This window comes from Polyodon spathula, chromosome 46, assembly GCF_017654505.1.
Source record: "Polyodon spathula isolate WHYD16114869_AA chromosome 46, ASM1765450v1, whole genome shotgun sequence".
Lineage (NCBI taxonomy): Eukaryota > Metazoa > Chordata > Actinopteri > Acipenseriformes > Polyodontidae > Polyodon > Polyodon spathula.
Genome location: NC_054579.1, coordinates 995,505 through 1,020,504, shown reverse-complemented (window position 1 = coordinate 1,020,504; position 25,000 = coordinate 995,505). Strand labels below are relative to the sequence as shown.

The following is a 25,000-nucleotide window of genomic DNA, read 5'->3' as shown; positions in this document are numbered from 1 at the left end:
GTGCCCCGTTATACCAGCCTCGCCCCATTGCAGCTGCCCTATACTAGTGCTACCATTGTAGTGTAATACAGAGCCATTGCAGTGCCGCTGTCTGCCTGTCTCTCATTGAAGATCATTGAGGGTATAGTGAGCACACTGTGGTCCCATTCTACCAGCCTCACCCCATTGCAGCTGCCCTATACTTGTGCTACCATTGTAGTGTAATACAGAGCCATTGCAGTGCCGCTGTCTGCCTGTCTCTCATTGAAGATCATTGAGGGTATAGTGAGCACACTGGGGTCCCATTCTACCAGCCTCACCCCATTGCAGCTGCCCTATACTTGTGCTACCATTGTAGTGTAATACAGAGCCATTGCAGTGCCGCTGTCTGCCTGTCTCTCATTGAAGATCATTGAGGGTATAGTGAGCACACTGTGGTCCCATTCTACCAGCCTCACCCCATTGCAGCTGCCCTATACTTGTGCTACCATTGTAGTGTAATACAGAGCCATTGCAGTGCCGCTGTCTGTCTGTCTCTCATTGAAGATCATTGAGGGTATAGTGAGCACACTGGGGTCCCATTCTACCAGCCTCACCCCATTGCAGCTGCCCTATACTTGTGCTACCATTGTAGTGTAATACAGAGCCATTGCAGTGCCGCTGTCTGTCTGTCTCTCATTGAAGATCATTGAGGGTATAGTGAGCACACTGGGGTCCCATTCTACCAGCCTCACCCCATTGCAGCTGCCCTATACTTGTGCTACCATTGTAGTGTAATACAGAGCCATTGCAGTGCCGCTGTCTGCCTGTCTCTCATTGAAGATCATTGAGGGTATAGTGAGCACACTGTGGTCCCATTCTACCAGCCTCACCCCATTGCAGCTGCCCTATACTTGTGCTACCATTGTAGTGTAATACAGAGCCACTGCAGTGCCGCTGTCTGCCTGTCTCTCATTGAAGATCATTGAGGAGCAGTGAGCAGGAGGTCCCATTCTACCAGCCTCTCCCATTGCAGCTGCCCTATACTTGTGCTACCATTGTAGTGTAATACAGAGCCATTGCAGTGCCGCTGTCTGCCTGTCTCTCATTGAAGATCATTGAGGGTATAGTGAGCACACTGGGGTCCCATTCTCCCAGCCTCACCCCTCCTCTCCTCTCAGATTTGATTTCGGGGATGCCGGGGGTCTCCAGAGACGCCCCCTCGGACAGAAGGAGGACGAGCTCTGGGAGAAGGTGGACACCGTCCGGCACAAGCTGACCCGGATCCTGAACCCGGCCAAGCTGAGACGGTGAGACAGTGCAAAGCGATCGACGGACTCTGAGAAGGAGGAGGAGCTCTGGGAAAGCACTCAGAGAGGCAGACTGGATCCTGAAAGCCACAGGGAGCATTGGGAAGCAAAGAGAGGACTGGAAAAGCACAGGGAAGCATTGTAAAGCATCAGAGAGGTCTGGAAAAGCACAGGGAGCATTGTAAAGCATTGGTAAAGCACAGGGAAGCATTGTAAAGCATAGAGAGGACTGGAAAAGCACAGGGAAGCATTGTAAAGCATAGAGAGGTCTGGTAAAGCACAGGGAAGCATTGTAAAGCACAGAGAGGTCTGGTAAAGCACAGGGAAGCATTGTAAAGCACAGAGAGGTCTGGTAAAGCACAGGGAAGCATTGTAAAGCACAGAGAGGTCTGGTAAAGCACAGGGAAGCATTGTAAAGCACAGAGAGGTCTGGTAAAGCACAGGGAAGCATTGTAAAGCACAGAGAGGTCTGGTAAAGCACAGGGAAGCATTGTAAAGCACAGAGAGGTCTGGTAAAGCACAGGGAGCATTGTAAAGCACAGAGAGGACTGGGAAAGCACAGGGAAGCATTGTAAAGCACAGAGAGGTCTGGTAAAGCATAGGGAAGCATTGTAAAGCATAGAGAGGTCTGGTAAAGCATAGGGAAGCATTGTAAAGCACAGAGAGATCTGGTAATTACTACAGAACCCTTGTCTGTCTGTCATATCTCACTGATTGTCTCTCTCTCTTTCTCTGTGTGTGCGTGCATTTGTCTGTGGGTGTGTGGGTGTGTGTGCGTGTGTGCGTGTGTGTGTGTGTGTGTGTGTGTGTGTGTGTGTGTGTGTGTGTGTGTGCGTGTGTGTGTGCGTGTGTGTGTGCGTGTTTGTGTGTGTTGCAGGTCGTCTCATTGATATTCTTCGTCAGAAGGGACGTCGGGGTTATGAAGCCTTCATGGAGTCTCTGGAATTCTATCACCCCGATTTCTACACCAGCCTGACTGGAAGAGAACCCACCCAGCGCTGCTCCATCATACTGGGTGAGCTGGGAGCAAACTGGGAGAGGGAGGAGCCACTCTGCTTCCCTCCCTCCCAGTCCCTCCTCAGCTCAGCTAGAGCCACACTGCTTTCCTCCCAGTCCCTCCTCAGCTCCGCTAGAGTCACACTGCTTCCCTCCCAGTCCCTCCTCAGCTCCGCTAGCGCCACACTGCTTCCCCCCACACTCTAACTTCCCACTGCCCTCCCCCCTCCCTGCCCCTCATGTTCTCTCTCTCTCTCTCTCAGATGAGGAGGGTCCAGAGGGCCTCACTCAGTTCTTGCTGGTGGAAGTCAAGAAGCTGAGGGAGCAGCTGAAGGAGAGCCGGCTGGCCGAGCGCAGGCTGTCTCAACGCTTCCGCGCGGTGGACGAGGAGAGGCGGTGCGGCGAGGAGAGGCAGAGGCTGCTTCGTGAGGAGAGGGCCCGGCTGGACAGGCTGACTGCAGACTGGGAGTCCAGCTCCCAGGAGCTGATCCGGGCCAAGGAGCACAACTACACACTGGCGCTGAAATACAGCCAGGCCCTGGAGGAGAAGGGAGAGGCCGTGAGCAGAGCCAGGGAGCTGCAGTTACAGGTGAGGGAGGGGAAGAGGGAGAGGAGGGGAGGAGGGGAGGAGGGGAAGTTTCATACGCGGTATTGAAACTAAACTGAGTCCAGCAGAGCAGCTCTAGTTTGGGGCTCTAGTGCCTTCATCAGCGTTACTGAAACTAAACTGAGTCCAGCAGAGCAGCTCTAGTTTGGGGCTCTAGTGCCTTCATCAGCGTTATTGAAACTAAACTGAGTCCAGCAGAGCAGCTCTAGTTTGGGGCTCTAGTTTCTTCATTGGAAGTTTCTCTCTGTGTGTGGCAGGTGGACCTGCTCAAGAACAAGGTGCTCTCATTGGAGGAGGAGGTGAGCCCCGCCCCCCCTCTGAGTCTGGACTCTGATAGGCTGAGCCGGAGTGACAGCGCCACCCAGCTGCAGGAGGAGAACAGACACCTGAAGGAGAAACTGACTGAGCTGCAGAGCGCAATACAGGTCTGTCTGTGTGTGTGTGTGTCTGTGTGTGTGTGTGTGTGTGTCTGTCTGGCTGTCTGTCTCAGTGTCTGTCTGTCTTATGATATTAAGTTGCAGTTCCAATGCAGAGATGGGAATCTGACTCCCGCTGCACAGCAGTGTGATCCAGTCCTGCTTTCACTAGGAGTTTAATAATCAGACTCCCGCTGCACAGCGGTGTGATCCAGTCCTGGTTTCACTAGGAGTTTAATAATAAGACACACCTGAGCTTGTTCCCTAGACACACTGGGGGCTGATCAAGCTGGTAGCAGTGAAACCTGGAATGGATCACACTGCTGTGCGATAGGAGTCTGATTCCTATCCCTGGTGTGTGTATATGAGTGTGTGTGTGTGTGTGTGTGTGCGTGTGTGTGTGTGTGTGTGTGTGCGTCACGACATTCGTCAGAGTGTGTGTCTCTCTCTCTCTCTCTCTCTCTCTCTCTCTCTCTCTCTCTCTCTCTCTCTCTCTCTCTCTCTCTCCTCTCTCTCTCTCTCTCTCTCTCTCTCTCTCTCTCTCTCTCTCTCTCTCTCTCTCTCTCTCTCTCTCTCCTCTCTCTCTCTCTCTCTCTCTTGCTCTCTCTCTCTCTTGTGTGTGTCTCAGAGGAGCACAGGCAGTCCGATCCTGCTGGAGATTCTGCACCAGGACCACAGACAGGCTCTAGAGCAGAGGAACGACCTCTGCAGTACCATTAACAGACTGCAGGGGGAGCTGGGGGCAGTCGAGAGCCACCGGGACAAGGTAACCTAGCAACCAGACCCCCCTCCCCCCCCCAAAAAAAGTGTTCATTATTATTATTATTATTATTATTATTATTATTATTATTATTATTATTCACCCCTAGTCGCTGTGCTGTGTTCTTCTCCTCTCCCAGCTCCTCACTCGGTGTGAGAAACTCGAAGCCCAGCTGCAGGCTGTCCAGAGAGACTGTGCGATTGAGAAGAAGAGGAACATCTCCTACCAGACTCAGCTGCAGGAGATTCAAAGAGAGACATACCAGGTACACCCAGGAGCCTATACGTAGAACAGCAAGCGTTTCCACTAGAAGTCTCTCTCTGTGTCTTCAGTGTGAATTCAATGGCAAACGTTTCCACTAGAAGTCTCTCTCTGTGTCTTCAGTGTGAATTCAATGGCAAACGTTTCCACTAGAAGTCTTTCTCAGTTTCCACTAGAAGTCTTTCTCATGTTCCTCAGTGTAGTCTGGTTGATATCTCTCCCTCTCTCTCTCTCTCTCTCTCTCTCCTCTCTCTCTCTCTCTCTCTCTCACACACACACAACAGAGGGAGGAGAGAGAGGGAGAAAGGGAGAGCCTCTCTCTCTCTCTCTCTCTCTCTCTCTCTCTCTCTCTCTCTCCTCTCTCTCCTCTCTCTCTCTTCCTCTCTCTCTCTCTCTCTCTCTCTCTCTCTCTCTCCTCTCTCTCTCTCTCTCTCCCTCTCTCTCTCTCTCTCTCTCTCTCTCTCTCTCTCTCTCTCTCTCTCTCTCTCTCTCTCTCTCAGGTCCTGCGCAGTCGGGACACGCTGCAGCTGCAGTACACAGAGTGCATGCTGGGTAAGAACGATCTTCGGAAAGTCATCGAGGAGCTCCGGGACGCCAACGATGAGCTCGAGAGAAAACTGGAGCGAGAGAGAGCAGAGAGCGGAGCTAAACAGAGCTGCCTGGACTGTGTGAGTACTGAGAGATACACTGAGAGACACACTGAGAAACACAGAGAGAGAGAGAGAGAGAGAGAGAGAGAGACAGAGAGAGAGAGAGAGAGCAGAGAGGAGAGAGAGAGAGGACGAGACTGAGCAGAGAGCAGAGCTAAACAGAGCTGCTGGATGTGTGAGTACTGAGAGATACACTGAGAGACTGTCCCACTCTGAGAAACACCTCGACAGTAGAACGAGCAGGAGCGGAGCTAACAGAGCTGCATGACTCTGTAGAGTACTGAGAGTAGACTGAGAAACACTGAGAGAGCACTGAGACCACTGAGACACAGAGAGATACACTGAGACACACTGAGACACACACTGAGACCCCCCCCCCCCCCCCCCCCCCCCCCCCCCCCGATGCAGTTAGACACCGTTGAAAAATTAAAAGAAAGTCTGATACATTCGGGGCATTTTTACATTTCTTCATTTCGTTTTCAGGCTCTTTCAAAACTACAATACTCGGACGGTAAGTTCTGAACTCAGATATGAATATATTTCTAATAGCAAATATAGAACAGAATCCTAGGAGGGATGGGGATGAAAAAATGGAAACACATTTTCAATTAAAAAATATATATATATATATATATTGATTATATTTGAATGCATGAAAGGGTTCATTTGTACACACTGTTTATTTTCAGGGAGGCTCTCTGTTAAAGCGAGTCTTTGTATTTGTCTAGGGTCCGGTGCAAATTCGGAGGAGTTCTTGTCTGTACTGGTAAGAGAAACAGTCAAACATTTCTCACAGAATTGTGCCTGGAATATTAGAACTGAGACACGATTTAAAATTAAAATCAAAACTCTATGAACAGAACTTTAGAGCTTTTATTTTTTAACATCATGATGTAAATGATACAAAATGATATCGCAAAAAAAAAAAGTCTATACCAGAAGCTATAATATCAGTCCAGTAGTATTTCAAGTTAGATTTCTGAAATGTCATTTTTTTCAATGTCAGTTTTTCGTTCAGTATCTGGAAAACTACAACGCGCTGGGGGTGCAAATCAATATGAGAACAAGGGAACATTACACCCTTCTGATACATTCGGGGCATTTTTACATATGTTCATTTCAAGGCTCTTTCAAAACTACAATAGCAGACTTTAAGTTCTGGACTCAGATATGAATATATTTCTAGTAGCAAATATAGAACAGATCCTAGGAGGGATGGGGATGAAAAAATGGAATACACATTGATCAATTAAAAATATATATATATATATATATATGTTATATGGACTCTATGAAGCTGAATGAGTTCCTCTTTAAAGCGAGTCATTTCATATTGTAGGGGGGTTTGCAATTCAATATCTGTACTGGTAAGAGAAACAGTCAAAACATTTGTCTTCAGAATTGTGCCTGGAGAACTTTCAACTTTAAAAATTAAAATCTCTATTCACAAGCTTTTCTTTCAGTTGATGTATTCTATAAATGATATCGCAAAAACAAAAGTCTATACTGGAATTCAATATGAGAACAAGGGAACATTAATGTCAGCAGCTTTCAAATGGACTCTTATGAAGCTGAGTTTTTCGTTCATTCTATATAGAGGGGGTGCAATTCAATATGATAACAAGGGAACATTATTCAGCAGCTTTCACTGGACTCTATGAAGCTGAATCAGTTCATTCTATATAGAGGGGGTGCAATTCAATATGTTAACAAGGGAACATTATTCAGCAGCTTTCACTGGACTCTATGAAGCTGAATCAGTTCATTCTATATAGAGGGTGATGCTGCTAAACTTTTGCCCGCAGCTGTACGTGATGCATCGTAATAGAGGTCTGTATCGCTTGTGATACGAGACCCACAGCGTAAAGAACTACAGCTCCCAGCATGCCTCACCATGGCCGTGGGTGCAGAGGCATGCTGGGAGCCGTAGTCCCAGCCCGCAAGTTCCTTCCACAGAACAGAACAGGTAAGATGTACTGAATTGATTTTATTGCTTGTGTTTTAGGAAACTGAAGACAGCGAGAAAGACATCAATCGGTTATCAATATTCCCGTTTCCTCCTTGCGCCGGATCGATTCTCCGCAGGAACAAAGAACACGACCTGCTGTCACCCGAAGCAAAGTAAAGTTATCCACACGTCTGGGAATAATAGAGGGGCTCCCTCGAGGGTCTCCCCTGGTAAAGACACGGCCGCGTGGGGCGCAGGGGGGGAGTCACACAGTCAGGGGAGCGCAGGGGTCCCCGAGGGTCTCCCCTGGTAAAGGCAGTAAAGATGCCCGTGGGGAGGGCACGTTGCGCCGGGATAACGGAATAAGTCGCAGAGACAAGAGTAACCCTAGTGGAGAAGCCGAAGCAAGGTAAGGTAAGTTACGCACAGGTATGGGAAAGGACCAGAGCGAGGGGGCCAGTCTGAAGGGTCTCCCCTGGTAAAGGCACGGCCGCGTGGGGCGCAGGGGGGGAGTCACACAGCCAGTGGAGTGCCAGGGTACCATCGAGGGTCTCCCCTGGTAAAGGGCAGCCTTTTTCGGGCCCGCGTGGGGCGCAGGGGGGGGGAGTCCCAACAGCAGTGGAAGTGCCAGGGTACCCTCGAACGGGGTAAAGGGACCATTGGGTAAAGGCACGGCCGCGTGGGGCGCAGGGGGGGAGTCACACAGCCAGTGGAGTGCCAGGGTACCCCGAGGGTCTCCCCTGGTAAAGGCACGGCCGCGTGGGGCGCAGGGGGGGAGTCACACAGCCAGTGGAGTGCCAGGGTACCCCGAGGGTCTCCCCTGGTAAAGGCACGGCCGCGTGGGGCGCAGGGGGGGAGTCACACAGCCAGTGGAGTGCCAGGGTACCCTGAAGGTGTCCCCTGGTAAAGGCAGGGTCTGGGTTTGGGGAGAAAACCAGCTAACATTTTTTTTTCTCTTCCAGGTTTGAATTTGATTCTTGGGGAAGTGACGATAATCTAACAGGTACAGCATTTTTTAATTTTTTTCAGTGTTTTTTTTGATCAGTGTTCCTCCCTCTTCACAGTTCAATGGCATTTTCAGTCATTACAATAGTTTCTGTTTTCCTTTGATATCGAGTTCTGATCCTTTTTAAAATCTGCCTTTACCTGCCTTTGAGAAGCTCGCCTGCAGAATCCTAACTGAAGGGCACCTGCAGCAGCCTGGTTAAACCCTTTACAGTCCTGTGTGGGACCAGGACCCGCATTATAATCTTCCCTTTCCTGTCCGATGTCAGACCCTGTCCCACATCATCAGAAAGACGTCAAGCGCAGGTCTCTAGTCGTTTTTTCTCCAGAAAAAGCCAAGAAAACCTTTCAATGGCCGAGTGAGACTGATAGGAGCTGAATGCAGCCGAAAAAAGGGCGTATCTGATAACCTCATCCACTACAGAGAGAACACGGACACAAACAAAGGAGAGAGCTGCTTCTGCATCCAGCGCTCGGAGAATATCACAGACATTTACAGAGCTTTTTGAGATGTTACAGTAATAAAATAATGACTCAGATCGCGTTATTGAGGAGTTTGGTGATAAAACGAGTGATCAGGAGAGGATTTATCAGAATGCACGTCTATGAAGAGGTATGTGAAAAATACAGCGAGCAAGGGGTGGGGCTTGGCTGGAGATGCAGTACTGAGTGTCCTTTTGTGATTCAGTGCCTTTTAAACCTGTTTGACTCTGAAAAACAGCGCGTGTGAAAATAAATTGGACCCGACGCCCCTGACGAGCGCTGAATAAATGGACCGCTGAGGGTTAACATCAATGATATGTTTTCCTTCCCATGATTCCCAGCGCCCGTCCACTCTCTCCTCTCTCTCTCAGGGGCTGCTCACACAGACTCGCCTTTATCCATGTCCTGGAGCTCTTTTGGGTCTCAGATCTTCCCTTCGGATGTGATTACGATCCCGCAGGCTCCCCGCACCCCACATCAGAGCACCCCGAATCTCAGCACCCCGACTCTGAGCACCCCACACCTCTTCCGATGGTAAACGCGCACGCGAAACTTTTTATATAGTTCAGTTCGTTTTGTGTTTTCAATGTATCGGTTTGACTCTGTGTTTCTCTCCCAGTCCTGTTGCTCCGCCCACAGCTGGTCCAGGCCCCGCCCCCCTGCAGCAGAAAGGGAGTCTGGCCGCTGACATCACCATCGTCGGTGGCAACCGCACGGGGGTCTTTGTGAGCAGCGTGAGAGAGGGTTCGAGAGCGGAGCAGTGCGGCCTGAGAGTGGGGTGTCAGCTACTGGAGGTGAGGAGTGGGGCTAAAACCACCACCCCTTTAAGACTTGGACACTTGTGTTAGTGAGAAGACAGTGGTCTTGTCCATAAAAGACAGGGAAAGGGGTTTGACTGGACAGATTCACTGCTATATATAAGAATTGAAAAATAACAATATGTCTCCCTGCCTCTCCCTCTCTCTCTCTACTTCTCTCCCTTCTCTCCCTCCCTCTCCTTCACTCTCCCTCTTTCTCTCTACTTCTCTCCTTCTCTCTCTCCCTCTTTCTCTCTACTTCTCTCCCTTCTCCCCCTCTCCCTCCCTCTCTTTCTCCCCCTTTCTCTCCCTTTTCCCCTCTCCCTCTTCCCTAACCCATCCCCCTGTCCATCACTCTCCCCCTCCCCTCTCTCTCGCTCTCTCTCCCTCTCTCTCTCTCTCTCTCTCCCTCCCCTCTCTCTCTCTCTCTCTCCCCCTCCCCTCTCTCTCGCTCCCTCTCCCTCTCTCTCTCCCTCGCTCTCTCTCTCTCTCCCTCTCCCTCTCTCTCTCAGGTGTTGATGGGAGGAGAGAGTTTGAAGTTGGATTCTTGCACTAAAGAAGTCGCTCACTTCAGCCTGCAGGGGTGGACTGAACCCTCCGCCCTGAAATTCAAACACAGCGAGGAAGGTAAGAAAGACGAGCCCTTCGCTGGAAATTCAATGGCAAACGTTTCCACTAGAAGTCTCTCTCAGTGTCTTCAGTGTGAATTCAATGGCAAACGTTTCCACTAGAAGTCTCTCTCAGTGTCTTCAGTGTGAATTCAATGGCAAACGTTTCCACTAGAAGTCTCTCTCAGTGTCTTCAGTGTGAATTCAATGGCAAACGTTTCCACTAGAAGTCTCTCTCAGTGTCTTCAGTGTGAATTCAATGGCAAACGTTTCCACTAGAAGTCTCTCTCAGGGTCTTCAGTGTGAATTCACGTACAGGTTACAGGAAGCTGTGTCAGGAGCTGGAGAGCAGAGGGAATGCCGACTCCTTCTATGTGAGGGTGAATCTGGACATTAGGAGGCGCTCTGACTGGCATTCCATGGAGGTCCGCTGCGATGACATCATCCACGTTGTGGACACGGTGTACCAGGGCCGGTACCAGTGGTTCTGCAGCAGAGTGGATCCGACCACAAAGAGCGATCTGGACAGCGGTACCGTCCCGAATTACAGCAGGTAACTGTTTTCGTGAAGATTGTGATAGTTACTGTGAATCAGACTCCCGCTGCACAGCAGTGTGATCCAGTCCTGCTTTCACTAGGAGTTTAATAATAAGACTCCCGCTGCACAGCAGTGTGATCCAGTCCTGCTTTCACTAGGAGTTTAATAATCAGACTCCCGCTGCACAGCAGTGTGATCCAGTCCTGCTTTCACTAGGAGTTTAATAATAAGACACACCTGAGCTTGTTAGCTAGACACACTGGGGGCTGATCAAGCTAATAGCAGTGAAACCTGGACTGGATCACACTGCTGTGCGATAGGAGCCTGATTCCCATCAATGTCTTTTTGTCTCTGATAATATATCATGAGAGGGTTGCATTCAAAGCCCTAATCTTCAGGATTTAGACAAAGCAATGCATTCAAAACAGTTCAGTGCTGTTCAAATAAAGGGAAAATGCATTGGCCTGCCGTAATAAAAGGGGAGAGCTGGTACCGGTGCCCGTAATTCCCTTTAAGAAGTATTTATTGACAGGCGTCCTCACCTCGCCTTTACAACCTACGTCAAGGGGCGGTTTTTAACTTCCTGGGTGTTTTTTGTTTTTGCAGCCGTAGAGAGGTCGTAAAGGCGAGGGAAGGACGGCTCAAACTGCAGTGCATTATGGGAGTCTTGTTCAGGGATGGAAATGACGTGAAGAAGTTTTTTTTTTCTTTCTTTCTTCTGTAGAGCTCAACAGCTGTTTCTGGTCATGCTTCGTACTCTAGCTCTGGGGAGAAAAGATTCGAAAAACAAGGCGAGTGAAACCGAACCCTTTTATAGAGACACCGTGTTGGGTAGCTGCTGGATTTCCGTACAGGATTTTATATTGTAGTTTCCCTATGCTTTACCAGACCTCTCTGTGCTTTACAATGCTTCCCTGTGCTTTACCAGACCTCTCTGTGCTTTATAATGCTTCCCTGTGCTTTACCAGACCTCTGTGTGCTTTACAATGCTTCCCTATGCTTTACCACACTGTGCTGTATTACACTGTGCTGTATTACACTGTGCTGTTTTACACATATCATTTCCTGTAGGACTGTCTTCACAGGGGATCTCAGTGCTGCTGTGGTTCTGTGTTTTCCTCACTGAGTCTCTCGCTCTTTCTCTCTTCTCTCTCTCTCTCCCCCGCAGCTGGTGAAGAAGTCTACTGAGCGCGTGCGGCTGGTGAAGGCAGTCCCGCCCACCTGTCATGGTTTAGGCTCCTCCCCTCGCCTGCTCTACACCCTCAGCTCCCGTGAGTCAAAGTTTAGTGCAGGAAAATTACATTCTGCGCATTAATATTGCTATGTTCATTCCTCCATGCCCACTGTGCCCTGTGCATTTACTATAGTTTACTGTGTTTTATTCCCTATGCTGTATCACACTGTGCTGTATTATACTGCTGTATTACACTGTGCTGTATCATACTGCTGTATTACACTGTGCTCTATCACACTGTGCTCTATCACACTGTGCTTGTCCTATGGGACTCTTGTCTCAGTGTGTTAAGTTGTCTTGTGTGTCTGTCTCAGGTCATGAGGACAGCCTGACCCCTTACAGTCTGGTCCAGCCTGTCCCGGTCCAGTCCAAGAGGCCGGTCATCTTCTCTCCCTCCCTGCTGTCCCAAGGGCTGATCGAGAGGCTGCTGCAGCCGGCCAGCTCAGGACTCGAGTTCAACAACTGCCATCCAGGTATCAGAGAGAGTGAGAAAGTGTGTGTGTGCCTCAGTGTGTGTGTGTGTCTGTGTCTCTCTGTGTCTCAGTGTGTCTCTCTGTGTCTCGCTGCAGAGCCGCTCTCTGAAGCTGATCAGAGGGACTCGAGAATCTTCCCATTGGGAGCGCCGGATCAGGGAATCAGACTGGAGAGCATTCAGGAAGTCATGAGCCAGGTATCCCATTCAGAACACTGGAGAAAACTGGAAGCCTCTCTCAGCGTCTTCAGTGTCAATTCAATGGCAAACGTTTCCACTAGCAGTCTCTCTCAGCGTCTTCACTGTGAATTCAATGGCAAACATTTCCACTAGAAGTCTCTCTCAGCGTCTTCAGTGTGAATTCAAGGCAAACGTTTCCAGTAGAAGTCTTTCTCAGTGTCTATAGTGCAAATTCAAGGCAAATGTTTCCACTAGAAGTCTTTCTCAGTGTCTTCAGTGTCAATTGAATGGCAAACGTTTCCACTAGAAGTCTTTCTCAGTGTTTTCAGTGTCGATGCTCACAGTCTTGGCACTCCAGGCTGTGCTCAGGTGTATTTGCTGCTCTGTGTTCAGGGGCAGCACTGTCTGCTGGAGCTCAGCGTCCGCTGTGTGGAGCCTCTGATCCGACATCACATCTACCCCCTTATCATCCACATCCCGGCCAGAGAGAGGAGCATCAAGATACTCAGGTACCCCAACCCCAACCCTGACCCCAACCCCAACACACACACCAACCCACACGCCAACCTCAACCCTCACACCAACCCCAACCCCAACGCCAACCCCAACCCCAACACTAACCCCAACCCCAACACCAACCCCAACCCCAACGCCAACCCCAACCCCAACACTAACCACAACCCCAACATTAACCCCAACCCCAACATTAACCAACCCCAACTCTATACTTCTGTATGTTGAGCTACACTTCACTGCCCTGTGCTATATTACACTGGACTGCATTATCCTACACTGGACTGATATGAACTGTACTGATTTATTATACACTACACTGTGTTGTACTGCACTGTCTCCCTGTCCCAGTGTGATTCCGTCCCTGTCTCTCTGTCCCCCTGTCCCTGTCCTGATTCTGCTCTCTTGTCTCCTCACAGGAAGCTGCTGCGTGGGCCCACCTGCCCAGATGAGGAGGCTAGGATCCTGTCAATGTGCCAGGCCGAAGAGCAGCTGCTGGAGAGCCTGCCCCTGCGCTACTCCAGCCTGGGGACTGAGGCCTGGTCCAGCATGGACGAGCTGACCAGAGCAGTGAGGGAGCGCATACTGACAGAGCAGAGAGACAGCGTGGTGTGGGTGGAGAGCGAGGAGAGGAGAGGGGACTGAGAGAGGAGAGGAGAGAGGACTGAGAGGAGAGAGGAGAGCAGACAGCGTGGTTTGCATTTTGAATGGCTTTGAGCCAGTGCTGGCGGGTTCCGCTGCGTCTCTGTCTAAGATTCAATGTGTCGCTTTGTTTTTTTAAAGCACGCTGTATTGCCACTATATTGCAACGCGTTGCGGTACACTTGTGTCGCCACACGGGGGCGACAAAACCTTCCGGGATCTTGCAGAATTGTCAACACTGTTAATGTCAGGCTCGCCGGACGAGAGAGACCTCGGGGGCCGTCATTTTGTAATTGGTCGATCATTTCAATTGCAGCGTCCTTTATAAGTGTAATTAAAAGCTGATGCGCGGCACAATCGCGTAATTGAAGCTGTAGTTGTAATTATACCAGATCAATTACAGTTCAATTACACTGAGAGGACGTGCGTATTTTCAAGCACTTTCGGTGCCCCTGTTATTTGTTTGAAACAATAAAACAGTTTTCTATCACGTGTGTGTTTGGTGGTTATTATCGCTGGTTATTTAGAATAAACACAGTCAAAATGTTAATGATGTGGGGGAGCTGTTTGTGTTTTAGTGTAATTTTAATTGTAATTACCGCAGCATAGTTGTAACTAATTGTAATTGAAGAAACGGGGACCTGCAGTACCACGTCATGACCACAAGAGGGGAGCATTCATCACTTACAAAGCATCTGAGAGGGGAGAGGGGAGAGGGGAGGGGTTATAGCTCGCTGTCTGTGTGTGTGTGTGTGTCAGTGTGTGTGTGTATGTCTGTGTCAGTTTGTGTGAGTGTGTGTGTGTGTGTGTGTCTGTGTGTTTTTTTTTAAGTAAAGCAGTTTTAGGCATTGCTAACTCTGTCTGCATGCCTTGAGTCTGAATTCTGCAGTGTGCGGCTCTTTCCACTAGGGTGTGTGTGTGTGTGTGTATATATATTGGTATCCAAAACATTTTTTTTCAGCTACTGTATATTCAGTATTTCAGATGAAAGCTTTTTAAAAGCAACACTGCAAAGTAACTGCACTCTTGGGCAGCTGTGCTCTTTATAATAAAGAAATGAATGAAGAAAGAAAGAAAGACAGAAACATTGTGGGGTTTTTTTTTGTTTTTTTTCGATTCCCTGCTTTTTTTGTTTCAAACAGAAAGAGCTCCTTTTCTTTTCTTTTGCCATTTCCAAAGGTCTTTTCACCTGGGCCGTAAACCGATCCTGGGACTTTCTTGGTCCGGGTGTCCCCTTACCGCTGCGCTACTCCTGGGGGACGGCTCTGAGGCCGTGGGCTTTGTCAGGGGCCAGGTGGTAAGCTGGACCGAGAACAAAAAAACGGAATGCAACCCAAGATTTAAACAAGAGATGAGTTTAAAGACCTGTTCAGATTTACAGACCAGCATCAGCCCCATGCTGTGCTATTGACAACGCTATAGCAAGTGAATCAGTCCCATGCTGTGCTATTGACAGTGCTATAGCAGGTGAATCAGTCCCATGCTGTGCTATTGACAGTGCTATAGCAGGTGAATCAGTCCCATGCTGTGCTATTGACAGTGCTATAGCAGGTGAATCAGTCCCATGCTGTGCTATTGACAGTGCTATAGCAGGTGAATCAGTCCCATGCTGTGCTATTGACAGTGCTATAGCAGGTGAATCAGTCCCATGCTGTGCTATTGACAGTGCTATAGCAGGTGAATCAGTCCCATGCTGTGCTATTGACAGTGCTATAGCAGGTGAATCAGTCCCATGCTGTGCTATTGACAGTGCTATAGCAGGTGAATCAGTCCCATGCTGTGCTATTGACAGTGCTATAGCAGGTGAATCAGTCCCATGCTGTGCTATTGACAGTGCTATAGCAGGTGAATCAGTCCCATGCTGTGCTATTGACAGTGCTATAGCAGGTGAATCAGTCCCATGCTGTGCTATTGACAGTGCTATAGCAGGTGAATCAGTCCCATGCTGTGCTATTGACAGTGCTATAGCAGGTGAATCAGTCCCATGCTGTGCTATTGACAGTGCTATAGCAGGTGAATCAGTCCCATGCTGTGCTATTGACAGTGCTATAGCAGGTGAATCAGTCCCATGCTGTGCTATTGACAGTGCTATAGCAGGTGAATCAGTCCCATGCTGTGCTATTGACAGTGCTATAGCAGGTGAATCAGTCCCATGCTGTGCTATTGACAGTGCTATAGCAGGTGAATCAGTCCCATGCTGTGCTATTGACAGTGCTATAGCAGGTGAATCAGTCCCATGCAATGCTATTGACAGTGCTATAGCAGGTGAATCAGTCCCATGCTGTGCTATTGACAGTGCTATAGCAGGTGAATCAGTTCCATGCTGTGCTATTGACAGTGCTATAGCCGCTGTCTGCCTGTCTCTCATTGAAGATCATTGAGGGTATAGTGAGCACACTGGGGTCCCATTCTACCAGCCTCACCCCATTGCAGCTGCCCTATACTTGTGCTACCATTGTAGTGTAATACAGAGCCATTGCAGTGCCGCTGTCTGCCTGTCTCTCATTGAAGATCATTGAGGGTATAGTGAGCACACTGGGGTCCCATTCTACCAGCCTCACCCCATTGCTGCTGCCCTATACTTGTGCTACCATTGTAGTGTAATACAGAGCCATTGCAGTGCCGCTGTCTGCCTGTCTCTCATTGAAGATCATTGAGGGTATAGTGAGCACACTGTGGTCCCATTCTACCAGCCTCACCCCATTGCAGCTGCCCTATACTTGTGCTACCATTGTAGTGTAATACAGAGCCATTGCAGTGCCGCTGTCTGCCTGTCTCTCATTGAAGATCATTGAGGGTATAGTGAGCACACTGGGGTCCCATTCTACCAGCCTCACCCCATTGCAGCTGCCCTATACTTGTGCTACCATTGTAGTGTAATACAGAGCCATTGCAGTGCCGCTGTCTGCCTGTCTCTCATTGAAGATCATTGAGGGTATAGTGAGCACACTGGGGTCCCATTCTACCAGCCTCACCCCATTGCAGCTGTGGAGAGGGGAGGGGGGAGGGGGGGGGGGAGGGGGGAGGAGAGGGAGGGCAGTTCTGTATTACACAGAGGGGTCAATGGTTTTAACATTCTTTATCTGAAGTTATTTTAAAAAACACTATTTAAATTTTTTTTTTTTTTTTTTTTTTTTTTTTTTTTTTGGCAGAACTAACTGCGTCTCGTTCATTTATCCACCTGTAGCGTTCCGTGTTGCTATTGGTCCGCCGGCTTCCTAAAAACCTCAACGTCACGGCTGTCTTGCGAGGCGTGGGCGTGGTTTCATAGGAAAGCTTTCGAAACCATAAAAAAAAAATAATAATAATTAAAAAAAAAAAACCACATGTCGAAATAATGTGAGAAGCGGACACGCACAGAGACACGCGTCCACGCACAGAGACACGCGTCCACGCACAGAGACACGCGTCCACTGTCGTTTCATTAGATTGTATTGATTTCCACTGGAGAATAACGCGCTGTGTCTTTACCGGACGCGCCGATATACAATGAAACGCAACCGGAGAACGAGGCTTGAAGATAATGAAGGTGAAGCAGGCATAGACATTATTATTATTATTATTATTATTATTATTATTATTATTATTATTATTATTATTATTATTAATAATAAATTAAACTTTCTATATTATACATATTTTGTTATTTTATGATCGTGATCTTTAGCGTGTAGTTTTGTATTTAAAATGAGTATTGTTCTTGGATTTGGCTCCCGGTGTGTGGTAAATATCGGAGGCGCGGCGGTAACTGGATCGATCACAGTTTGATCGATAGTTATTCAAACTTGTAACAAGCTTTACAAAATATTTTACTGAACTCAAAACACACACAGAAAAATAACACGCGCTGTGGCAAGTGCATTATACAGAAAATCCTGCGTGATGATTATAATTTATAATTACGCTTCGTATATATGGATAGATAGATAGATAGTGTGTGGATAGATAGATAGATAGATAGTGTGTGTGGATAGATAGATAGATAGATAGATAGATAGATAGATAGATAGATAGATAGATAGATAGATAGATAGATAGATAGATAGATAGATAGATAGATAGATAGATAGATAGATAGATAGATAGATAGATAGATAGATAGATAGATAGATAGATAGATAGATAGATAGATAGATAGATAGATAGATAGATAGATAGATAGATAGATAGATAGATAGATAGTGTGGATAGATAGATAGATAGATAGATAGATAGATAGATAGATAGATAGATAGATAGTGTGTGTATATAGATAGATAGATAGATAGTGTGTGTAGATAGATAGATAGATAGATAGTGTGTGTGGATAGATAGATAGATAGTGTGTGTATATAGATAGATAGATAGATAGTGTGTAGGATAGATAGATAGATGTGTGTGTAGATAGATAGATAGATAGATAGATAGATAGATAGATAGATAGATAGATAGATAGATAGATAGTAGATAGATAGATAGATAGATAGATAGATAGTGTGTGGATAGATAGATAGATAGATAGATAGATAGATAGATAGATAGATAGATAGATAGATAGATAGATAGATAGATAGATAGATAGATAGATAGATAGTGTGTGTGGAGAGATAGATAGATAGATAGTGTGTGTATATAGATAGATAGATAGATAGTGTGGGTAGATAGATAGATAGATAGATAGTGTGTGTAGATAGATAGATAGATAGATAGATAGATAGATAGTGTGTAGATAGATAGATAGATAGATAGATAGTAGTAGATAGATAGATAGATAGTGTGTGTATAGATAGATAGATAGTGTGTATAGATAGATAGATAGATAGTGTGATAGATAGATAGATAGATAGTGTGTGTGTAGATAGATAGATAGTGTGTGTGTGGATAGATAGATAGATAGATAGTGTATAGATAGATAGATAGTGTGTGTATATAGATAGATAGATAGATAGTGTGTGTGGATAGATAGATAGTGTGTGGATAGATAGATAGATAGTGTGTGGATAGATAGATAGTGTGTGTATAGATAGATAGATAGTGTGTGTAGATAGATAGATAGATAGATAGTGTGTGTGGATAGATAGATAGATAGATAGTGTGTGTGGATAGATAGATAGATAGATAGATAGATAGATAGATAGTGTGTGTGGATAGATAGATAGATAGATAGTGTGTGTGGATAGATAGATAGATAGTGTGTGTATTCGATAGATAGATAGATAGATAGATAGATAGATAGAGAGAGATATACACACACGTGAGGGACATAATAACGCGAATTAAAAGGATATCCTATGATTTGTTTGTTTGTTTGTTTGTTTGTTTGTTTGTATGAAAGACGCGTTGTTTCCTTTTTTTTTTTTCAGGATGTTGCTGAGGAAGGTTTTACTCGCTCTCTTCGGGGCTTCCCTCGCGTGTTTCCTCCTCGTCTTCGTGGATTTGCAGCGCAGGACCAGAGCTGAAAGTAACGGGGTGCAGAGCGGGGCGGGACTGGGACCCCGGCCGGGTTCAGAGCGTCCCAAGCCGGGGAGACCCCCAAAGGAGCGGGGTATTACCGGAGGAAAGAGCCGCTTGTTCAATGCAATCGGAGCCAAGCCGGTAATTGCAAGAGACCCCGTCCCGTCGCTGCAGCTCAAAGACATTTTCATCGCCGTCAAAACGACGAGAAAATTTCACGGAACGCGGCTGGCGTTGCTGTTGGATACGTGGATATCAAGGACGCGTGATCACGTGAGTACCGAGAAGAAGATTTTAATTAAAGCGAATTAAAATGAATAATTACATGGAGGGGCTGTGCGTGTTTGTGAACCAGGAGAGCGACAAGGCATTTTAAGGATGGTCAGCTCTCCTGTAAAGGGAGGGGCTCAGTGATCCTGTTAATAAAGCTAATAAGAGGTGAGAGAATGGATTTTAAAGATGGTCAGCGCTCCTTTAAAGGGAGGGGTCAGTGATCCTGTTAATAAAGCTAATAAGAGGTGAGAGAATGGATTTTAAAGATGGTCAGCGCTCCTTTAAAGGGAGGGGTCAGTGATCCTGTTAATAAAGCTAATAAGAGGTGAGAGAATGGATTTTAAAGATGGTCAGCGCTCCTTTAAAGGGAGGGGTCAGTGATCCTGTTAATAAAGCTAATAAGAGGTGAGAGAATGGATTTTAAAGATGGTCAGCGCTCCTGTAAAGGGAGGGGTCAGTGATCCTGTTAATAAAGCTAATAAGAGGTGAGAGAATGGATTTTAAAGATGGTCAGCGCTCCTGTAAAGGGAGGGGTCAGTGATCCTGTTAATAAAGCTAATAAGAGGTGAGAGAATGGATTTTAAAGATGGTCAGCGCTCCTGTTAAGGGGTCAGTGATCCTGTTAATAAAGCTAATAAGAGGTGAGAGAATGGATTTTAAAGATGGTCAGCGCTCCTTTAAAGAACCTGTTAATAAAGCTAATAAGAGGCAGAGAATGGATTTTAAAGATGAGCGCTCCTTTAAAGGGAGACAGAGAGAGAGAGAGAGAGAGAGAACATTATTTAAAAATCAGATTTTGAAGCTTCAGTTCTCTTCGACGCAGTTAATCAGTCAGCAGGCCTTTGTGTTGTTGTTTCTGAGGTGTTGTCATGGTGCTGCTCCTCTTGTCTCTCTGTATAAAAGCCTTACCGCGCTGCCGGCTTCCTGTCCTATCAGCGCTTGATCTGTGGTCAAACAGACACACTTCCTCTCTGCAAGAAAAAAAAAAAAAAAAAAAAAACTGCTTCCTCTGAACCCAGTTTCACGTTGAGTTGCAGTCTGGCAATTCGAGTTATGAAAAGATTTCTTTAACACATCGTAATCACACTGCTGTGCTGATAACTGTCTCCTGTTCCCCTGCAGTAAAAGCACAGTGTAATACAGCACAGTGATAGCTAAGCCATAGGGATGCACAGAGAGGTCTGGTAAAGCATAGGGAAGCATTGTAAAGCACAGAGAGGTCTGGTAAAGCATAGGGAAGCATTGTAAAGCACAGAGAGGTCTGAGAGGTAAAGATGAACAGAGAGGTCTGGTAAAGCATAGGGAAGCATTGTAAGCACAAAGCATAGGGAAGCATTGTAAAGCACAGAGAGGTCTGGTAAAGCATAGGGAAGCATTGTAAAGCACAGAGAGGTCTGGTAAAGCATAGGGAAGCATTGTAAAGCACAGAGAGGTCTGGTAAAGCATAGGGAAGCATTGTAAAGCACAGAGAGGTCTGGTAAAGCATAGGGAAGCATTGTAAAGCACAGAGAGGTCTGGTAAAGCATAGGGAAGCATTGTAAAAGCACAGAGAGGTCTGGTAAAGCATAGGGAAGCATTGTAAAGCACAGAGAGGTCTGGTAAAGCATAGGGAAGCATTGTAAAGCACAGAGAGGTCTGGTAAAGCATAGGGAAGCATTGTAAAGCACAGAGAGGTCTGGTAAAGCATAGGGAAGCATTGTAAAGCACAGAGAGGTCTGGTAAAGCATAGGGAAGCATTGTAAAGCACAGAGAGGTCTGGTAAAGCATAGGGAAGCATTGTAAAGCACAGAGAGGTCTGGTAAAGCATAGGGAAGCATTGTAAAGCACAGAGAGGTCTGGTAAAGCATACGGAAGCATTTCAAAGAACAGAGAGATCTGGTAAAGCATAGGGAAGTAAAGCACAGAGAGATCTGGTAAAGCATATAAGCACTAGACCCTGATATTGATGAGATCCAGCCCTCTGAAATGTCTTTATAATATACAGCACTAGACCCTGATATTGATGAGATCCAGCCCTCTGAAATGTCTTTATAATATACAGCACTAGAACCTGATATTGATGAGATCCAGCCCTCTGAAATGTCTTTATAATATACAGCACTACACCCTGATATGGATGAGATCCAGCCCTGTGAAATGTCTTTATAATATACAGCACTAGACCCTGATATTGATGAGATCCAGCCCTCTGAAATGTCTTTATAATATAGATTTTAAAGAGATATCTATCTATCTAATAAGAGGTCATGGATTTTAAAGAGAGATATATATATATCTAATAAGAGGTAATGGATTTTAAAGAGATCTATGTGACCCTGCCCCTGTATGAAGTAGGTGGCTTGTCTACACAGAGGAAGTTTGCAGCACAGTTCCAGTCTGCTTACCACAATGCAGAAGCAGCATTTCAAATACAGGATGTTACCCCAACAGAAAACAACAGAGACGCAGCCAGCCAGCGCAACACACACCCTGTCTGAAACACATGTTCCCTGTGACTCAGCATCACACACACACACACACACACGCACACACACACCGCCCGTTCACTTTAACAGGGCATGTCTGTCTCCCCAGTTTAAGTCTAGGTATGTTCTCCTTTAGGGTACAGTGTGCTCACTATACCCTCAATGATCTTCAATGAGAGACAGACAGACAGCGGCACTGCAATGGCTCTGTATTACACTACAATGGTAGCACAAGTATAGGGCAGCTGCAATGGGGTGAGGCTGGTAGAATGGGACCACAGTGTGCTCACTATACCCTCAATGATCTTCAATGAGAGACAGACAGACAGCAGCACTGCAATGGCTCTGTATTACACTACAATGGTAGCACAAGTATAGGGCAGCTGCATTGGGGTGAGGCTGGTAGAATGGGACCCCAGTGTGCTCACTATACCCTCAATGATCTTCAGTGGCATCTCCTGTTGTTTACAGACCTACATCTTTACCGATGAAGAGGATGAAGAATTGACCTCCAGAGGTGGGTCCTTTACTAAAACCACAATGCGGACCAAAAGAATCAGAATGAGAACTACAGCTCCCAGCATGCCTCCGCTATCATGGTAACAGCCAGGGATGATGGGAGCTGTAGTTCTTTACACGATCAGAGCAAAGAATCCGAACGTGAACTAGAGAGAACTACGGTTCCCAGCATGCCTTTGCACCAGAGGCAGCAGCAAAAGGTGCTGGGAGCTGTAGTTTCAGCGGTACTAAAAAAGATCAGGTGATTTTTTTAAATAATAGTTTTAGGGCAGAATGCAGCCCTAACTGTAATTTTAAGAGACTCCGGACACCCCAGAGAACTGAAACAAAACTGAGGTACAGGGAAAGGGAGGAGAGAGAGGAGGGAGGAGGCAGGGTCTGTCACACAAAGAGACGCTCACAGAGCTCACCCTGCTGCACTGATCTCTGTGTTCTGTTTAGGGTTCCATCTCATTGTCACAAACTGCTCCTCCGAGCACAGCCACCAAGCCCTGTCCTGCAAAATGGCTTTGGAGTACGAAGGCTTCATCGCGTCCCAGAAGAAGTGAGTCACTATCAACAGGGAAGCATTGTAAAGCACAGAGAGGTCTGGTAAAGCATAGGGAAGCATTGTAAAGCACAGGGAAGCATTGTAAAGCACAGAGAGGTCTGGTAAAGCATAGGGAAGCATTGTAAAGCACAGAGAGGTCTGGTAAAGCATAGGGAAGCATTGTAAAGCACAGAGAGGTCTGGTAAAGCACAGGAGAAAGCACATAGCATTGTAAAGCACAGAGAGGTCTGGTAAAGCATAGGGAAGCATTGTAAAGCACAGAGAGGTCTGCTAAAGCATAGTGAAGCATTGTTAAGCACAGAGAGGTCTGGTAAACCATATTCAAAAACAAACCAAGGCAAACTAAACCTTATAAAAGCAACTTTTGTGATGTTGCATTCAAATCCATCTCTCCTCTCCTCTCTCTCCTCTCCTCTCCTCTCTCCTCTCCTCTCTCTCTCAGGTGGTTCTGTCATGTTGATGATGATAACTACGTGCTTCCTCACTCCCTCCTTTCTCTCCTCGCTGCCTTCCCCCAGGATGGAGACGTCTACGTGGGGAAACCCAGCCTGAACCGACCCATCGAGGCAGCCGAGCCCCTGCCCAACAACCAGACAGTGAGCACCGCTGACCCTTCACCCCGACCCTCGCACCAAACCCAACCCCATCACCAAACCCAACCCACACACCTACCCCAACCCCAACCCCAACAGTGAATATTGAATTGTGTTAGTTGCAAACAAAACCATCATTACAGCCTGTCTGCGTTTCTAAAGGCGGTTTGGTGCCCTCTTGTGGCTGAGTGTTGTTACTGCAGCTTCCGTGTCCACAGCAGCTCTATTATAACACCAGGTTCTTGGCTGATAATATCAATTATTTCGTGGTTGCTTTTTAGACAAAATAATTTAAACCCATTTCAAAGAGACCAGCAACAGTAAAAAAATAAGTTTGCAGGATGTTTGCTTCTTCCCCTGCTGGTTCGCGGTGCTGTTTACTGTAGTCTGTTTTCCTGTTTCTCTAAACCTGTTTCTTGAGCGGCTTGAGCTTGGTTGCAAGACTCTAACCATCGGGTTCTGAACAGTCTGCCTGATTCCATTCGAATCACGTGAGAACCTTTCCAGCTAGCCCTGCCCACGTGTGTGCAGTGCAGTCTGTTACAGTGGAACAGGGAGAGTGCCACGCCCGGCGGGGAGGATTCTCCAGACAAGCAGCTCAGAGGCAGGTTTTAAAAATGATCAGAACTCTCTGTCGAAGGAAACCAGAACCGCTCGCGATGATTCCAGACATCGGAAAGAACATTAAAATGATTTTTTTTTTTATTGCGCAGGCATTCTAAACTGTCTCTCTTCCTCTCTCTCTCCCTCTCCCTCCTCTTCTTTCCTCTGCCTCTCCACCTCTCCCCCTCTCTCCTCTCCTCCCCCTCACTCCCTCTTCTCCCTCTCTCCCCCTCTCCCCCTCTCCCTCCTCTCTCCCTCCTCTGCCCTCATTCCTCTCTCCTTCTCCCTCCCTCTCCCCCTTTCTCTATCTTCTCACTCCCCTCTCTCTCACTCCCCTCTCTCTCTCTCTCTCTCTCTCTCCCTCTCCCTCACCCCTCTCTCTCTCTCTCTGTTTCAGCGCTCTGTGTTCTTTTGGTTTGCCACTGGGGGCGCCGGGTTCTGTTTGAGTCGCAGGCTGGCAGAGAAGATGGAACCATGGGCAAGGTATCAGACTGAAGTGACATCACATTCAAATCTCTCTCCCTCCCCCCTCTCCTCTCCCACCCCTCCCTCTCTCCCTCCTCTCTCTCTCCAACCCCTCTGTCTCTCTAACTCACAACCACCCTCCCTCTGTATTGAGTTGACGGCAGTGTCTCTGTGTCTCTGTATTGAGTTGATGGCTGTGTCTCTGTATTGAGTTGACGGCTGTGTCTCTGTATTGAGTTGACAGCAGTGTCTCTGTGTCTCTGTATTGACTTGATGGCTGTGTCTCTGTATTGAGTTGACGGCTGTGTCTCTGTATTGAGTTGATGGCTGTGTCTCTGTATTGAGTTGATGGCTGTGTCTCTGTATTGAGTTGATGGCTGTGTCTCTGTATTGAGTTGATGGCTGTGTCTCTGTGTCTCTGTATTGAGTTGATGGCTGTGTCTCTGTATTGAGTTGATGGCTGTGTCTCTCTATCTCTATATTGAGTTGACGGCAGTGTCTCTGTATTGAGTTGATGGCTGTGTCTCTGTATTGAGTTGATGGCTGTGTCTCTGTATTGAGTTGATGGCTGTGTCTCTGTGTCTCTGTATTGAGTTGATGGCTGTGTCTCTGTATTGAGTTGATGGCTGTGTCTCTGTGTCTCTATATTGAGTTGATGGCTGTGTCTCTGTATTGAGTTGACGGCTGTGTCTCTGTATTGAGTTGATGGCTGTGTCTCTGT

The 25,000-nt window shown here is 47.1% G+C and overlaps 3 protein-coding genes across 3 annotated transcripts in view; all 3 read left to right on the top strand.

Annotated features, from left to right (window-relative positions):
• The window catches only part of LOC121306077 (histone acetyltransferase p300-like), a 456,244-nt gene that overhangs the window by 70,286 nt on the left and 360,958 nt on the right, over nucleotides 1–25,000 (top strand).
• On the top strand, nucleotides 9,738–13,868 carry LOC121306165 (caspase recruitment domain-containing protein 10-like). Its single transcript, XM_041237909.1, has 7 exons — nucleotides 9,738–9,818; nucleotides 11,062–11,128; nucleotides 11,506–11,608; nucleotides 11,886–12,044; nucleotides 12,141–12,241; nucleotides 12,617–12,732; nucleotides 13,156–13,868. Exons 2-7 carry the CDS (start codon nucleotides 11,084–11,086, stop codon nucleotides 13,379–13,381), a joined length of 750 nt encoding a protein of 249 aa, XP_041093843.1. The 5' UTR covers nucleotides 9,738–9,818; nucleotides 11,062–11,083; the 3' UTR covers nucleotides 13,382–13,868.
• Nucleotides 16,688–23,962, top strand: LOC121306163 (beta-1,3-N-acetylglucosaminyltransferase manic fringe-like). Its single transcript, XM_041237905.1, has 5 exons — nucleotides 16,688–16,907; nucleotides 18,721–19,084; nucleotides 22,021–22,066; nucleotides 22,510–22,612; nucleotides 23,061–23,962. Exons 2-5 carry the CDS (start codon nucleotides 18,722–18,724, stop codon nucleotides 23,311–23,313), a joined length of 765 nt encoding a protein of 254 aa, XP_041093839.1. The 5' UTR covers nucleotides 16,688–16,907; nucleotide 18,721; the 3' UTR covers nucleotides 23,314–23,962.

Bases quoted from the DNA above. Each gene is read 5' to 3' on its own strand.
- LOC121306165 (XM_041237909.1), top strand. From the start codon at position 11,084: ATGCTTCGTACTCTAGCTCTGGGGAGAAAAGATTCGAAAAACAAG. The intron at 11,609-11,885 runs GTGAGTCAAAGT...TGTCTGTCTCAG, and splicing joins GCTCTACACCCTCAGCTCCC to GTCATGAGGACAGCCTGACC. The intron at 12,045-12,140 runs GTATCAGAGAGA...GTCTCGCTGCAG, and splicing joins GTTCAACAACTGCCATCCAG to AGCCGCTCTCTGAAGCTGAT.
- LOC121306163 (XM_041237905.1), top strand. From the start codon at position 18,722: ATGTTGCTGAGGAAGGTTTTACTCGCTCTCTTCGGGGCTTCCCTCGCG. The intron at 19,085-22,020 runs GTGAGTACCGAG...TGTTGTTTACAG, and splicing joins TATCAAGGACGCGTGATCAC to ACCTACATCTTTACCGATGA. The intron at 22,613-23,060 runs GTGAGTCACTAT...TCTCTCTCTCAG, and splicing joins TTCATCGCGTCCCAGAAGAA to GTGGTTCTGTCATGTTGATG.